We start from the raw sequence: 17,707 nt of genomic DNA, 5'->3' as shown, positions 1-17,707 counted from the left end.
TTCCAAACTTGGGCGTTTACTTTTCCTCCCACTGATACAATACACTATTCCTCCCACTGAAACAAACAATGGGGCATAATTCCAACTATTGACAACAGCAATAGTGCAATATTTCTTCCATTGATGCCAACGATGGGGTGTAATTGATGTTACTACAGTACTTCCTAATGTACCCCTAACTTGCCCTAGAGTCGCATTGGGAAGCTTGATGAGAGGGGAACCAGAACATTTATGGCCATAATATGCCCAGTAGTTTTTTGTTTTTTCATTTTCTTTCAGCTCACTCTGACATTTCATTTATTCCATGTCTAGATTATACCATTTTCAGTTTACATAAGCTAGGTGTTCTTCAAGGATCATCCTTACTAAAAAAAGTGATATGGACTGTACAAACCAATTCATCAATCGCTATTCTTTTTTCCCACCTGGATGTTTCAATAGGAGGAAATTTAAGCCAAAAAGTAGTAAAGTTGTAAATAGCAAAAGATAAAATAAGTTTACACTTTATCTGAGTGACCTGTCCATAAATATAAAGTCCTATGCTCTGTCCCCAGGTCAAACCACAGTGCTTAGTGTTGAGGGCTCCTCTGTGTTCTTCTGCTTGCTGGGCAGGGATTTAAGGTACTCCAGATGACGTCGAGCATCCTCCTGGTTTTGACGTACATAATACACCAAGTAGGAAATGACCATGGCAAACCAACCAAACATTGTGACAAGCATGGCCACGTCCGTGGTTTTCTTATAAGCATTGCACAGGTCAATATCTTTGACCACCTGAAGGAAGGGCTTGCCAGCATGTTCCTCCAGTACAGAACTGGCACACACAATTCCACTAGAGGAACTGGGGTCCAACTCTACCATCCTTATGAGTTCTTGAAGATCACAGTCACACATCCAGGGGTTGCCAGAAAGATTTGTTCTTGCTTTCAGGTTAGCAAAGACCTCCTTGTTGACAGACACTAGTTTGTTGGAAGACAGGTCTAAGGAGTGTAAATGGTCACTTAAGCTCCTGAAAGCTGTAACATCCAAACGACCCAGGAAATTGTGGGACAGGTCTAGCTCCATAAGAACAGGGAGATTGCGGAAAGAATCTGATGGGAGGTAGGTGATCTGATTGAAGTCTAGGTACAGTCTGTTGGTGTCATTGGGAATGTCTTTGGGTACTTCTGTAAGCTGAGCATTGCTGCAACGCAAAGTCTTGTAGCCATCCTCTTGGGAGGCATGACAGCCCTTGGGGAAAGTCGTAGCTGACTGGAAGCAGAGGGACATAAGGACCAAGCTGTGTAACAATAGCCATGTTGCTAATGAGCGCCGGAGGTACCAGTCCAAGAAAGGCATGGCCGGCCAGCAGCATACTCAAGAGAGAGGTGGTTGGAAAGATGAGGCTCTGGACTTTGGGATTATTGGGTGTTCATATGATGCCTGCAACAAAGAAAACCAAAGAGTAAGTATAGTAGCATGCATGATATTACACAGGCAAAATTACATTACAAGATATTAGGACACATACTAGTTCCATCATTTCAATGCAATGATATATGGACCTCTCCACTCTTCCTAATGCATTGATATCAGGGCACATATGTCACACCTCCTCCTAAGGCAATGATATCAGGACACATATGTCACGCCTCCTTTTAATGCATTGATATCAGGACACATATGTCACGCCTCCTCATAATGCATTGATATCAGGACACATACCTCGTCATTCTTCCTAATGCACTGCTATAAGGACACATACCTCTCCCATCCTTCTAATGCATTAATATCAGAACACATACCTCTCCACTCTTCCTAATGCACTGTTATAAGGACACATACCTCTCTCATTCTTCTAATGCATTGATATCGGAACACATACCTATCCACTCTTCCTAATGCACTCATATAAGGACACATACCTCTCCACTCTTCCTAATACACTGATATAAGGACACATACCTCTTCCATTCTTTTAATGCATTGATATCAGAAAACATACCCCTCCACTCTTCCTAATACACTGATATAAGGACACATACCTCTCCCATCCTTCTATCGGTATCAGGACACATATGTCTCCACTTTTCCTAATGAATTGACATAAAGACACATACTTCTTCCATCCTTCTAATGCAAGGATATCAGGACATATAACTCTCCACTCTTCATAATGCATTGATATAAGAATGTATACCTTTCCACTCGTCTTAAGATATTGATATCTCTCCCTATCTCCTAATGCAGATATGATTACAAGTACCTTCCCTCTCATACTAATATAAAGATACCCAGACATATACCTCTTCCCTCCCCCTAATCAGGGTTGCCAACCTCCCGCAGCATTTTTTACTGACAAAACATGAAAAATTTACTGGCGGAACACATTTTTTTTACTGGCAACCTGAGAAATTACAGAACTCCTATTGAAAACTAACACGGTGAATATTTGAACAATATAAACATGATATGGAAACACTGACAATACCTAAAAAGTCAACACAGCAAGAAATCAGTCCTTGATATTTACTGGCAGTTGTAAAACAATCACTGATTTTTACAAACTGTCAGTAAATTTACTGGCAGTTGGCAACCCTGCCCCTAATACACAGATGTGAGGACACTTACCTCTCCCCTTCTCCTAATACACGTGTTGGCTGCAGTGTGGTATGGTAAGCAGTAAACACACAGAGTCCCCATTTGCATAGAACGTTGTATTGCAACAGCAAGTTAACAGTACAAACAGGTCCAGCAGGGAAGATTACTTGTCCAGTGCCACTTAGAATTGTGCAGCAGGGAGACAGCAGTCTGAAGACAAGGGATTCCAACCACGTCTGTCACGAGGAGTGAACTGCGGCCTGGCCAGGCCGACCCAGAAGAGTAGCTTCCTAGAAGGTAGACATTGTCCCTGCTCTCTCCCTATTTCTCATGAACCTCTCCCTATCACTGGCACTCTCCTTGACAGATGGATGAACCTGTCCTCACCCTGTCTACTCACATAAAACGTGCCAAACCCAAGGGTCAGAGACTTAAATAGACTCTGCTTGATCCAATATGGACTCCAGGGTCACATGGTGCATGTGCTCCCAACCGGAAGTCATAGAGAAACCCAGCTTCCCAGCTTCTCTCAATGTTCTCTCATCTGCATTGTCGCGGCGGTTGAGTGCCATCTTCCGTGGAGATACAGACTGTGCCTGCCTACACACAGATGTCAGGATACTTACCTCTCCTCTCCTCCTAATAAACAAATGTAAGGGCACATACTTCTTCATGTCTCCTAATACACAGATACAGTTATCAGGCCACCCCTCTCCTAATACACAGACATCAGGAAACCTCTCTTTTGTAAATACACAGGTACCTTTCACCTCCTCCTAATACACAAAGATCAGAACATATGCTTTTTCATATACTCTGAGCACTTCCAGTTAAGCTGTGTCCCTTCTTTTGTCTGCCATATGCGTGAGATACAATTATTTTCCTATACTGTGATTTGACTAGACATTTCTTTTCCAAGAGGGGAAATATATATTAAGTATTTTCAAGCACCAGCGGCAACTGACAACATGATTATGTAGAGGTAGATTTTATATTACATAACCAAAACAAAGCCTTGATTCACCCCTCTGAAGTTTTACTAACCAATTGGTATGTCTGGTGATTAGCATCCTGCAGTTCTTCACCAGCAGAACATTATATATACAGCAACTTACTTGCAGGGCTAAATGTAGGGTGAGCATTATTGGTCAGGAAATGTATCTCTATGTACACTGATAATTGATCCTGTTCTCGGGCAAGCTGTGACTGAATAGCAGCTCCATTTATCCATCAAGATAAATGAAGCCTGTCATTCATAAGGAGAAAGCAAAGCAGTAAAGCAGTTAGCTGCTTCAGCTCCCATGTTGCCTCAACAAGCCCTTGGAGCCCATACACGGGCCAATTGTTGCCTCAACAAGCCCTTAGAGCTCATACATGGGCCAATTGTTGCCTCAACAAGCCCTCAGAGCCCATACATGGGCCAATTGTTGCCTCAACAAGCCCTCAGAGCCCATACATGGGCCAATTGTTGCCTCAACAAGCCCTCAGAGCCCATACATGGGCCAATTGTTGCCTCAACAAGCCCTCAGAGCCCATACATGGGCCAATTGTTGCCTCAACAAGCCCTTAGAGCCCATACATGGGCCAATTGTTGCCTCAACAAGCCCTCAGAGCCCATACATGGGCCAATTGTTGCCTCAACAAGCCCTCAGAGCCCATACATGGGCCAATGGTTGCCTCAACAAGCCCTCAGAGCCCATACATGGGCCAATTGTTGCCTCAACAAGCCCTTAGAGCCCATACATGGGCCAATTGTTGCCTCAACAAGCCCTCAGAGCCCATACATGGGCCAATTGTTGCCTCAACAAGCCCTCAGAGCCCATACATGGGCCAATTGTTGCCTCAACAAGCCCTCAGAGCCAATACATGGGCCAATTGTTGCCTCAACAAGCCCTCAGAGCCCATACATGGGCCAATTGTTGCCTCAACAAGCCCTCAGAGCTCATACATGGGCCAATTGTTGCCTCAACAAGCCCTTGCCAAAGACTAGACATTAATAAATCAGATAGGATGCTTACATTTTATGTTGCCATCATGCCCATACAGTACATATAGTACAATAAACCCCTTTTGTTTGTGGGACTTTACAGCAACGCAATTATATAAACAAAGTACTTAAATGTCTGCGATCTTTATTTGTACAAAATTTTCAAAACAAATAAAACCATGCAGATTGGTTACAACTGTTCATTCATATAATGTACAACATCACAGTAAGAACCAATAAAGTGAGATATTCCTACATCTGACGTCAACACTGGACTGAATAACTTAATAAATGTTGTGAAAACGCTTTTTGAAATACATACTGTGTAATATGAAATTCCACAGTTGGTGGAGGAAGAAAAAATAAATTTGTATTTTGAAACGTGTTGGGTGTTTCTGTCATAGCATTTTTTCAAGTTCTTCAGTCCAGTGCTGACAACTGGAGATGGGAACGCCTGGAAAAAAATGAAAACGTGGGGGAAAAAATACGTTTTTTTTTCAAAGCCGTTTTGTTTCTAGGAAATTTGGAAAATAAATGTGTGTAATATGTTCTTTTACAATAAGTAATATATCTATAACATGGCATTCAAACTATATAACATGTAACGTCTTAAAATATTGCAAGTTCTCTCCACTGAAGACAAGCAAATCCTGGAATACAGTTCAAGTAACACTGTACTTCTTAATGCAGTTCTCAAACAAGAGAAATATGTATTTCTGCCGCTAGGGGGGACTGCTGGGGCAAAGCCCCAGTTTAGTTTGCTTGTGGGCTCTATCTTGTACCTCCTACAGTTGGGGGATTGTTGCAATATAGTAGATGATAGTTTCAGTCCTCTCAGGCCTTAATTCACAGGTAAATTGGACTGAAAAATTAGTTTATTTCATTTAACCTTAAAATGATTCCTATTAATGTTCTCCACTATTACAACAAAATATTTACCTATAGCCTGATCAGTAAATTGGATTCTCTTTTCTGAGAGCAAAGTTGCAATTTGTAAATATTGTTAGAAGAAATATTATTTTCCAAATGCTGCAAGGATGACAAAAGGTGCCCTAAAGACACTAAAAAATACTTTATGGAATGAAATGATGAGGACCAGAATGAATTTTGTCATACGACCGATAATCTTGTCATAAATGAAACGTTGTTTTCCTCGACGAGGTTCTTGTCAGGCTTGTCGAGAATCTTGTCAAGCTTTCTTTGCGTACACACTGTCAAGACCAAATCTCGTCGTTCTCAAACGCGGTGACGTACAACTGCACTATAAAGGGGAAGTTCGATTCCACTGGCACAACCCTTGGGGCTGCTTTTGCTAATCTCATGTTACTGCGCGTTAAGTAAAAGTTTGGTAAGAGACGATTTGCGCTTTTCAGTCTGTTACAGCGTGACGAATGTGCTATCTCCATCAGGGCCGCTGATAGGGGGGGACCACTAGGAGAGGGATTGATGAAAGAAGATTTGTGCTGGGAGGGGAGATGTGGGTGATTGTGTACCAGGAGCCGATGAGGGAATTCGGTGCTAATAGGAGGGATTGGGGGAATTGTGCAGCCAGGGGAAATGTGTACTAGGAGGGGGAATCGGGGTGGCATTTGTGTCCACTAAGAATGTATTTTTTTGTGGAAATAGTGTATAGAATACCGTCGGGTATGTGTGTGTGTGGGGGGGGGGCCCTGTCTGGTAGGCTGTACGGGGCCCCATGATTCCTAACAGCGGCCCTGATCTCCATTACGAACAATACTTTTACCGAAGGTGCTCTCCCGTCTCATACTTTATTCTGAGCATGCGCGGGTTTCTAAGCATACACACAAACGTGTTTCTCGTCGTAAACCAGCCCGACGAGAAACACGACGAGGAAATTGAGACTCCCGACGAGAAAAAAAGAAAACGGCCATGTACACACGACCGTTTTCCTCGACAAAATCCATCAAGACAATTGGTGGCAGAGCTTTTATGCCAAAGAAAACAGTCGTGTGTATGTAATTCGTCGAGAAAACTGTCATGGATCTCGACGAGAAAAAAAGAGAACATGTTCTCTTTTTTCTCGTCGGGAGTCTCAATTTCCTCGTCGTGTGTACGAGGCCAACATGTTCTCTTTTTTTCTCTTCGAGATCCATGACAGTTTTCTCGACGAAAAACATACACACGGCCGTTTTCCTCGGCAAAAAAGCTCTGCCACCAATATTCTTGATGGATTTTGTCGAGAAAAACAGTCGTGTGTACGAGGCCTCAGAGTTCTCATTCCAGAAACACTCTTTCTGCTGCTTCTGGATCATCACAATGGGGATTGATTTACTAAAACCAGAGTGCTGCCCTGTATAGAAACCAATCAGCTTCTATTTTTTTTTTGGACAAGCTGAAGTTAGAAGCTGATTGGCTACCATGCACAATTCCACCAGATCAACCCCAAAGTGTTTCTTCACCAGCAGCATCTTTACGTAAGGAAGTGTTGCAAATCACGGTCTCCCAAAAATACACAATCCCAATATATGCTTCTGGATCATCATTGTCAATAACTGAAAATGCATATTGGCAGGAAGCTTTTACATTATTGTACAAGAAAGGGGGGGGGGGGGGTTACCTGTTCTTATGTATAGTGGGAATGTTTTTAAAGTGGAGGTTCACCCGGAAATGTAAATTTTTAACCTTAGATTGATTTTTTAAATCAATGCCGTACTTACCGTTTTAGAAAGCGATCTTCTCCGCCGCTTCCGGGTATGGGCTGCGGGACTGGGCGTTCCTATTTTGATTGACAGTCTTCCGACAGGCTTCCGACGGTCGCATCCATCGCATCACGATTTTCCGAAAGTAGCCGAACGTCGGTGCGCAGGCGCCGTATAGAGCCGCACCGACGTTCGGCTTCTTTCGGCTACTCGTGACGCGATGGATGCGACCGTCGGAAGACTGTCAATCAAAATAGGAACGCCCAGTCCCGAAGACCCATACCCGGAAGCGGCGGAGAAGATCGCTCTCTAAACCGGTAAGTACAGCTTCGATTTTAAAAAAAACTAGCCGATTCCCTAGACAAAATGAGCCTCAATCTAATGTTACATTTTTTTTTTTAGGGTGAACTCCCGCTTTAACATATCCAGTTCTTGTTATTCCATTTGTAATAAAAAATAAAAGTTTGAAAATAAAGTTTTGTTTATTTACTAAAAAAGCTGTACCAAAATGACTTTCAATTTGTAAAACTACTCTACAATGAAACAGTCTCCGGGTAAACCCTTGTCTTCTCTAACCACTCTCCCTGGCCACTAACATATACAAAGGGCAGTGACATATGATAATCACAGAAAGGACAGATGTAACATGCCGACTATAATTGACAACCTGGCTTCACCTCTGATGTGCTTGTGATGCCCAATGGTGAAATGACTGGGTCTCCAGGGAAAGACTTAACCAGAGTCCATGTTCATTGATCGTGCACTGCTATTTATAAACCTAATGATTCTATTTTTTTTTTTCAACCGTTTCTGTAAATATTAATAAAAAAAAGGGTTGCTGTAATGATTTAGTTGCCAAGTAAAAATATTGCAAGACTATAATAATAAAAAAATAAAAAATAAATTGCAAGATAATCACCATGCAAATGGGCCCATCCAGTTTGATTGGCCTCACCTCAAATCTAAAAAGGTTTGGAATTGGGCCTTGATAGAGCCAATAATATTTATCCAAAGCAATAAAATGTTTATTATAAGTAGGCTTGATGTAGCTTTGCGTGCCTACTCTGAATTTTCCACAGCACGAGGGAAGGCGAATAATAAAAATAAGATGACATTTAGAATTGGCAGCTGGAAAGAGAATTAGAGTGTAAGAACCAACAAGGAAAAGGAGAAGGGGAAATGAGAGTTAAATAAAAGAGAAAAAAACAATAAGAGCGTAACATCAAAAGGAAGGCAAAAAAAAGGAAGGTGGGACATTGTATCCTATCCTATTTAACATTGGCATAATGGGTACATGAATGGCGTTCTCCTGAGGAAGAATTCAGGTGTGGTTTAACCACTTCAGCCTCGGACCATTTGGCTGCCAAATGACCGGGCCTTTTTTTGCGATTCGGCACTGCATCGCTTTAACTGACAATTGCGCCATCGTGCGACGTGGCTCCCAAACAAAATTGACTTCCTTTTTCCCCACAAATAGAGCTTTCTTTTGCTGGTATTTGATCACCTGCGTTATAAACAAAAATAGAGCGACAATTCTGAAAAAAAAGCAATATTTTTTTTACTTTTTGCTATAATAAATATCGCCCAAAAATATATACAGGTGGTTCTCAAAAAATTTGAGAAGCCTCAGGAATCTTTTGCAGGTGTTTAGAGTTAATTAGTTGATTCAGATGATTAGGTTAAGAGCTCGTTTAGAGAACCTTTTCATGATATGCTAATTATTTGAGATAGGAATTTAGGGTTTTCATGAGCTGTATGCCAAAATCATCAATATTAAAACAATAAAAAGGCTTGAACTACTTCAGTTGTGTGTAATGAATCTAAAATATATGAAAGTCTAATGTTTATCAGTACATTACAGAAAATAATGAACTTTATCACAATATGCTAATTTTTTGAGAACCACCTGTATATAAAAAAAAAATTCCTCAGTTTAGGCCGATACATATTCTTTTACAGGCTCTTCTGAAGGACTGTAAGGACTATGTGGAGTCGTGCACTACGTGCATTCGAAACAAAGGGAGCAAGCTCAGAGCCTGGGGACTCCTTAAACCGTTACCAGTACCAGAAAGACCATGGAGAATGATCTCCATGGACTTCATCGTGGAACTTCCCCCATCAGAGGGCTTCACCACTATCTTTGTAGTAGTGGACAGGCTCTCAAAGATGGCACACTTCATTCCTTTGAAGGGCACACCCTCTGCCCCGGAAACGGCCAACGTTTTCATCAGGGAAATTGTTAGGCTCCACGGCATCCCTGCGGACATCGTGTCCGATCGAGGGGTGCAGTTCACTTCCAGGTTCTGGAGGGCACTCTGCAGTAGTCTCAAGATCGGCTTGTCTTTTTTATCAGCGTACCACCCACAGTCAAATGGGCAGACGGAGAGAACGAACCAGACGCTTGAACAGTATCTCCGCTGCTTCGCCTCCTTCTCTCAAGAAGATTGGGTGTCCCTGCTGCCCTTGGCGGAGTTCGCTTATAATAACTCCATTCACACCAAACAGTCTCCCCTTTATGTGAACTACGGTTTCCATCCATTGTTCCTGTCCAATTCTGTTCCGGAGAGTACGGTACCCGCCGTCCAGGAGACTTTATATTTCTTTAACACAAATAACAGGATCCTGCAGGAAACAATGACTAAAACACAGGAACGTAATAGGGAGATCTTTGACAAAAGAAGAAGAGGGGAACTCAACCTAGAGCCCGGAACCAAAGTTTACTTGTCCACTCTAAATTTAAGGCTTGCATGCCCCACGAAAAAACTAGGTCCTAAGTTCGTGGGTCCCTTTTCTGTTAAGAGGAAAATAAATGAGGTAGCCTACGAACTTGACTTACCGGAAACCTTCCGGATTCATCCGGTCTTCCATGTTGCTTTGCTTAAACCAGATGTTCCCAACCCCTTTCCTGAACGAGATACTGGTCCTCCAGAACCGGTATTAGTCAACGGTGAGGAGGAATTTGAGGTGGAATCCATCCTGGACTGCAGGAAAAGACGCAACCAAATTCAGTTCCTCGTTAAATGGAAGGGGTATGGGCCAGAGGAAAATTCATGGGAACCGGAGGACAACATACATGCTGAAAGACTAATCCAGTCATTTAAAGACTTCCATCCACTGGAGATATCTCGGTCGGGCATCCGGAGGCTGCCCATTGGAGGGGGCAATGTCACGAATTACCTCGGCCACCAGATGGCGCTAGCGGCGCATCGGCGCGCGCAATCGCGGCAATGGCGCTCGTGCACGCGCGTTTACGGTACCGCTGCGGGCGCGGGCACCGGCGTTAACGGGGCGCGGGCACGTGCAGGCGTCAATCTGGCGCCAAAACGGGGTACTTAAAGTGTCCTGAGAGCCTGGCCTCTTGCTGTCCGGTCTACATCGTTTCCTGAGACTACCAGTACCTGTTACCCCTGCCTGATCCTGATCCCGATACCCGGCTTGTTCCTGTTGATCCTGTTTTCCGCCTGCCCTGACCTCGGCTTGCTCTGACCATCCCTTTGCCTCATCCCTGGTACTCTGCTGTCCGCCTGTTGCCGACCCGGCTTGACGACCTCTCTACTACCTTGGCCTTACCTGTGCTAGATTGGCTGGTCCTGCTCCTCGCTGTCTTCTGGGACTCCTTACTGTCTTCTGGGACGTGTTGCTGCCTGATCTACGGGACACCTTCCCCTCCGGCTGTCGCCTGCTGTTCCAGTGCCGCTGCTTCAGGTCTGTTACCTGCCAGCCTGCACCTGTCATCCAGAGACTTTCTCAGACTCCGCAGAAGCATCATCCAGCCCCTGCATCAGCGTCTCTCCTGGCGCTTGTGTGACTCTGCATTTCCGTTCCCCCTGTCCTCTCTACCAGGGGTCCCGGGATCAGAGGAGTAACGACTGCCACTTCCTGCATGTCGGGCTCATCCTCAAGGTACGTGACAGCTAGTGTCATGTTTGGGATTTGAACCAGCAATGCTTTTGCTGCTGGGCGAAAATGCTAACCACTACACCACTCTGCTGCCTCACAAAATGGCACACTTCAGATTTTGTGGCACCAAAGAGAAGAACTCTATAAAAGGGCCATTTTCTTGTTCAATGGATCTTAAAGTCAGTGTATGCCTGCAATAGGTACACTAAAAAATGTAATACAGGGGACAGAAGTACATAATGCACAGAGTGCAGGCATCTGGAATGTGTAAAGCACAGGGTGCAGGAGTCAGAGGTATGTAACACCAAAAGTGCAGGGGTCACGAGTGAGTAACGCACAGAAGGCAGGGGCCAGGAGTACGTAACGTAAGACAGTGCAAGGGTCAGGAGTGCTTAAAGGGTCACTAAAGGAAATTTTTTTTTTAGCTGAAATGACTGTTTACAGGGCACAGAGACATAATAGTTAACTGATTCCTTTTAAAAATGATTAAAAATAGATAAAAAAACAATCATATAATGTGCCTGCAGTGTAGTTTCGTTTTTGCTGTTGTTTGCTGGTTCTCTGATGTACAGAGAGCCACTAGAGGGCAGTCAGCCAATAGAGAGCAGTGATACTTTGTCTAAAACTCCTCAGCACCAATCCAGTTTCGTTTTACACACAGCTCCTTGATTAGTGACCACCGTGAGAAATCTCCCAGTACTGTGGTTATCAGGAAACAGGCAACCAGGAAGTGTCCAGAACAGAGAGGATTTACAGCAACATCAAAGCAAAAACGAACCATGAGCACATGAAACCAGGACTGCAGCAAGGTAAAGGAAGCTATTTAGCTAAAAAAAAAAATTCCTTTAGTGACCCTTTAACACACAGAGTGTAGGGGTCAGGAGTAAGTAACACAGAGTCAAGGGTTTAAGGGTGCATAACATGGAGAGTGCAGGGGTCAGGAGTGCATAACACACATTAGTGGTCAAAAGTACATAATGCACAGAGTGCAGGTTTCAGGAGTATGTAATGGAGAGAGTAGAGGGGTTGGAAATACATAATGCACAGAGTGCAGAAGTCAGGAAAATATATATCACAGAAAGTACAGGGGTCAGAAAGTACAGGGGTCAGGAGCACGTTATGCATTGAGTGTAATGGTCAGGTATATGTAAAACACAGAATTAGGGTAGTCCCGATACTACTTTTTTAGGACCGAGTACAAGTACCGATACTTTTTTTCATTTACTCGCGGATACCGATTACCGATACTTATTTTTAATGCCATGCCAATGTGACAGTTTGACTGATGGGCACTGATAGGTGGCACTGACTGATACTGATAGGTGGCACTGACTGATGGGGACTGATAGATGGCACCTATAGGCACTGGCACTGACAGGTGGCTGGCACTGATGGGTGTCACTGACAGGTGGCACTGATAGATAGCACTTATGGGCACTGATGGCACTGACAGGTGGCTGGCACTGATGGGCAGCAGTTATGGGCACTGATGGCACTGACAGGTGGCTGGCACTGATAGGCGGCAGTTATGGGCACTGATAGGTGGCTGGCACTGTTAGATGACACTGATAGGTGGCACTTATGGGCACTGATGGCACTGACAGGTGGCTGGCACTTATGGGCAGGCTCTGAAATGCAGCAATAAAGGACATGAGTAAATGCTATGCTGCAGCGCCCATCTGGGTACACCCTGCACTCGGCATCAGTAAGTATCAGCAGACATCTTGTTACACCCAGCTCGAACTACATGGGCTGGGTGTAACAAGATGTCAGCTGATGGCTTACTGTGGCCAAGTGCAGCGTGTGCCAAGATAACAGGGACCGCTCTGCCTACTGGGGCCGCCCGCCCACTCCACCCGATCTGCCTACTGACGCCGCCCGCCCTCCCCGCCCACTGAATCCATTCGCCCGCTCCGCCTACTGAGGTGGCCAGATCCGCCTACTGATGCCGCCTGCCCTCTCCGCCCAGAGTCCACTCGCTGTCGACCAAGTATCGGGTCAGGCATTGGGAGCATTTGTACAAGTACAAGTACTCGCACAAATGCTCGGTATGGGTCCCGGAACCCTACACAGAATGCAGGAGTACATAACGCAGAGTGCAAGGGTCAGGAGTGCCTAATGCACAGATTGTAGGGGTCAGGAGTATGTAACACACAGCGTGTAGGGGTCAAGGGTACATAACATGGAGAGTGTAGGGGTCAGGAGTATGTAACACACAGCGTGTAGGGGTCAAGGGTACATAACATGGAGAGTGTAGTGGTCAGAATACATAATGCAGAGTTCAAGGTTTAGGAGTGTTAATGCAGAGAGTACAGGGTTTGGATGTACATAATGCACAGAGTGCAGAAGCCCAGAGGTGATTCAGTTCGCATGTGTTGCGCTATATAAGTTTCTCACTCACTCAGGGGCATAAAACACAGGAAGTGTAGGGGTCAGGAGCATGCTATGCACCGAGTGCATGGGTCAGGGAAGTGCAAAATTCCCCCACGCAAGCAATATTATGCCCCACTTTGAGTAAAAATACCCTAATAATATCTTCATTGTGACATGCCATGATGTTATGAATCTATTCATGCAGACTTCTCAAAATACAGGAAGGTCTACTTTACGAAAGTGCTTTAAAGGGGTTGTAAAGGTTTTTTATTTTCTAAATAGGTTCCTTTAAGCTAGTGCATTGTTGGTTCACTTACCTTTTCCTTCCATTTCACTTCTAAATGTTTTTTTTCTTTGTCTGAATTTCTCACTTCCTGTTTCTCCTCAGTAACTTGCCCCCATCATCTGGCTGGGGGTTAGTCAGAACAGCTTACTGAAGAGGAATAGGAAGTGAGAAATTCAGACAAAGAAAACAAAAGATTTAGAAGGGAAATTGAAGGAAAAGGTAAGTGAACCAACAATGCACTAGCTTAAAGGAACCTATTTAGAAAATAAAAAACAAACCTTTACAACCCCTTTAACCACAGATATACGTTGGCAGAATGGCACGGGCAGGTATATATATATGTTGCTTAGATTCCTGCACCCTAGCGGGCGCGTGCCCGCCGCGGTCTCCATGACAGTGACCGCGGGACCCGCGGACTCGATGTCCCGCGATCGGGTCACAGAACGGCAGAACAGGGGGAACCTTTGTAAACAAGGCATCTCCCTGTTCTGCCTGGTGACATGTGCACTGATCCTCTGCTTCCTCTCATTGGAAGCAGCGATCAGTGACATGTCACTCGCCCCTAGGACACACTTGACCCCTTCCTAGCCCCCTAGTGGTTAACCCCTTCACTTCCACTGTCATTTACACAGTAATCAGTGCATTTTTATAGCACTGCTCGCTGTATAAATGTGAACGGTCCGAAAATAGTGTCAAAAGCGTCTGATGTGTCCGCCATAATGTCACAGTCATGAAAAAAATCGCAGATTGCCGCCATAACAAGTACAAAAATAATAATAATAAAAATGCCATAAAACGACACCCTATTTTGTAGACACTATAACTTTTGCGCAAACCAATCAATATACGCTTATTGCGATTTTTTTTGGAAAAACTATGTAGAAGAATACACATTGGCCTAAACTGAAAAAAAAAATGCTTAAAAAAAAAATGGGGATATTTATTATAGCAAAAAGTACAAAATATTGCTTTTTATTCAAAATTGTCGCTGTATTTTTGTTTATAGCACAAAAAATAAAAATTGCAAAGGTGATCAAATACCACCAAAAGAAAGCTCTATTTATGGGAAAAAAAGGACGTCAATTATGTTTGGGAGCCACTTCGCACGACCGCGTAATTGTCAGTTAAAGCAACGCAGTGCCGAAGCGCAAAAAGTGCTCTGGTCTTTGGCCAGCCAAATGGTCCGGGGCTGAAGTGGTTAAGGGTGTCAAAGAAGATGAATCTAAAAAGGATCTGCGGTAAAGAGCTAGAAGAGTTAATGAAGAAAACATGTAGAAGAAGTTTTTACACCAACTGCCACTGTGAGTAGCCTAGAAGAATCTGCAACGGACAGGGGATGGTAGGCATATCAATAAGGAACCTATTAAAGCATGTTAGAGGCAGGCCTTCCGTTGATTAGTTAGCAAATTCTAAATTAAGCCCTCAACTGCAATGTCATGGATCCAGATATTTCCTGCTTTCCTTATTCCATTTTTTTTGTACACATGGGGTATAGCCTAGCCCTAGCTGCTATGGTTCATCACAGTGATTTGTAATAGCCAGGAACCACTGACAGCTTGATGGATTCATTAATGTATAATTGGATATTTAGTGGTTCGATGGCTGCTTGCTTTTTTTTTTCCTGGCTGTAGGATTAACTCTCAACGTTCCATGTAACAATGGTTTACAGGGTTGGACATTCAATAGCAGACCATTTTTTTAAATTGGAAAGCCTTCTTTAATAAATTTGCCTATACTCTATCTATAAAGTCTACTAAGTGTAGAATCCCCGGCTGAAGGCACACCCTAGGAGGATGATAACGGGAGGAAAATGAGGAGCTAACCATAGCAACCATTTAGATTTCTTGTTTCATTTTCCCAGCAAATGAAAAGGGAAGACCTTATCGGACACAAATCCGCCTCCTCCGATTATTGACGACTCTTATTTTCAGTGTGAATGTGCGAGGGGGGGGGGGGAATAGTTTGCATCAAAGCAGAGCTATATAATGAGATATTGTCAATCACCAGGGACAGTCGCTTTATCCCCCTTAGGGGGGATACACGTTACAAATGGACTTTACTTATTGAATGAAAATATTTATATTTAGCCGTTATTTTGATATGATGCTTATTATGTTGTGATGCACTTTACAAATAGACTTTACTTATTGAATGAAAATATTTATATTTAGCTCTCATTTTTGATATGATGCTTATTATGTTGTGATGCACTTTATCCTTTTCCTATTTTATTCATTCGTTTTCTACGTTTTTATATCATTACACACTTGAGGAATATTTGTATTTTTGCACGTTTATTTGTGTATAGTAATGAGATATTACTTTGTCAATCTAATTTATGTACCCTGGCGCAAAAAGACAAACTGTCATTTAAGAGGAAGAGAAGAGAGAACTGTCATTCCTGGTTGCCAAGGGTTTTCCACTCTTGTTTATGGGGTTATACGGAAAATCGAGTATCAAAATGATGAGCAAAGTGTGATAACCAATCAGAAATAAGCTTTTAACAGATTTTACTCTAATAACTTGGATTGGGGAACGATCAGTATTGGTTGTTCACATCATTATTGTTCTTTTCGTGAAAGACTAGTCTGTTGAAACAATCCCTTAGGGCAGGGGTCTCCAAACTTTTTAAACAAAGGGCCAGTTTACTGTTCGTCAGTTTAGGAGGGCCGGACTGTGGCCAGTGGCAGTAGAAAAGGTCCCAGCATCAGTGGGAAAAAAAGAATGCCCCATTGTTTGTTTTAGTGAGAATTATTGAGCCTCATTATTGGTGTAAATGGGCCCCATCGTTGGTGTCAGTGGGAGGAATTGTGCCCCATACATTGGTGTCAATCAGAGAAACTATGTCCTATTGTTATCAGTGGATGAAATGGTGCCCCAAGGGCCAGCTAAAAGCAAGCAAAGGGAATTCCCTTCTCTAGGAATAACATCTATGAGACAGCCCATCAAGCAATAGATTATATTGTACTCCATGGAAAATGATTTACGTATGTCTACATTTTATGCCCTAATTATGAAATTAGTGGACCGACTTGATACCAATAAGTAAAAAAACAAGTGCATTACCTACATCTTCTCCTGTGGTGCAGCTTTAGAAGACCAGGAAAGCAGAGTAGAGCGGAGGTCTTCAAGATCTTGGTCCCCACCGATTGACTCGTAAGCAACAGGCGGTTCGTTCCCTACAAGCGTTGAGCAGATAGAAAGTTGGAGTCATGATCACGGAGCATCCATCTGACAACCAAGGAGATGGTGTGAGAGCAGGAGCTTTGCCTGATCCTCCCAGGTCCTGCTGGGAATATTAGAGTGCAGAGGGGAAGTCACAGATCTCTCCACTGTGGCCCATCCTCACCTCTTCCTAACAAGCTGTGTGTGTGTGTTTTCCTGCACGAGAATGAGGTCTCTCAGCTGGGGATTGGAAACTCCGCCTGATGCGAGAGAAGGAAGGAGGGAGGGAGTGAGGTGGATAAGGAGAAAAGACAGGAGACACTGGATAGGAGTCTATGGGGGGAAGGAAAAGCAGAAACATGGAGAATAGAGGTTTCAAGAGTGGGATTAAAACTGATGGGGATATGTAAATGATTTATCTGCAGTCACGGCAGGCGAGGACTGGGAATGGGAATGATAAGCCTTGAATAATAGCATAGGCTCTGGTCACTTATGCAGCCTCTCGGGGTACCACAAAGATGCATGCAGTCCAATGTTACGCCTAGTACCCTTTCTGTAAAATACAATAAGTGTAATAGTAAGAGTCAATGTATGCGTGGTCGATGACTTTGTGTATGCAATCTTCTGCATACAGAAAAGCAGTTCTTTACATTTCTTCTCTGTTTTGTAGGAATTGTCCTTTAGATAATGAAAGCAGAGAAGTTGTATTGTAATGCCGCGTACAGACGATCGGACATTCCGACAACGATTCAGACA

General features: G+C 43.5%; 1 protein-coding gene across 2 annotated transcripts; it reads right to left on the bottom strand.

Moving 5' to 3' along the window:
* Positions 1-355: 355 nt before the first annotated feature.
* On the bottom strand, positions 356-17,285 carry LRRC3C (leucine rich repeat containing 3C). Of its 2 annotated transcripts, none has more exons than XM_040331060.1 (2): positions 16,853-17,285; positions 356-1,422 (listed from the first exon to the last, which is right to left on the bottom strand). In XM_040331060.1, the coding sequence occupies exon 2, from the start codon at positions 1,336-1,338 to the stop codon at positions 556-558; it is 783 nt and encodes a 260-aa protein (XP_040186994.1). In that variant the 5' UTR covers positions 1,339-1,422; positions 16,853-17,285; the 3' UTR covers positions 356-555. The 2 variants fall into 2 exon arrangements, with proteins under 2 accessions (XP_040186994.1, XP_040186995.1); XM_040331061.1 differs by having other exon boundaries at positions 16,857-17,285.
* Positions 17,286-17,707: the final 422 nt, after the last annotated feature.

Source organism: Rana temporaria, chromosome 12 (assembly GCF_905171775.1).
Source record: "Rana temporaria chromosome 12, aRanTem1.1, whole genome shotgun sequence".
NCBI classification, from domain to species: domain Eukaryota; kingdom Metazoa; phylum Chordata; class Amphibia; order Anura; family Ranidae; genus Rana; species Rana temporaria.
This window is presented reverse-complemented; position numbering and strand designations above follow the sequence as displayed.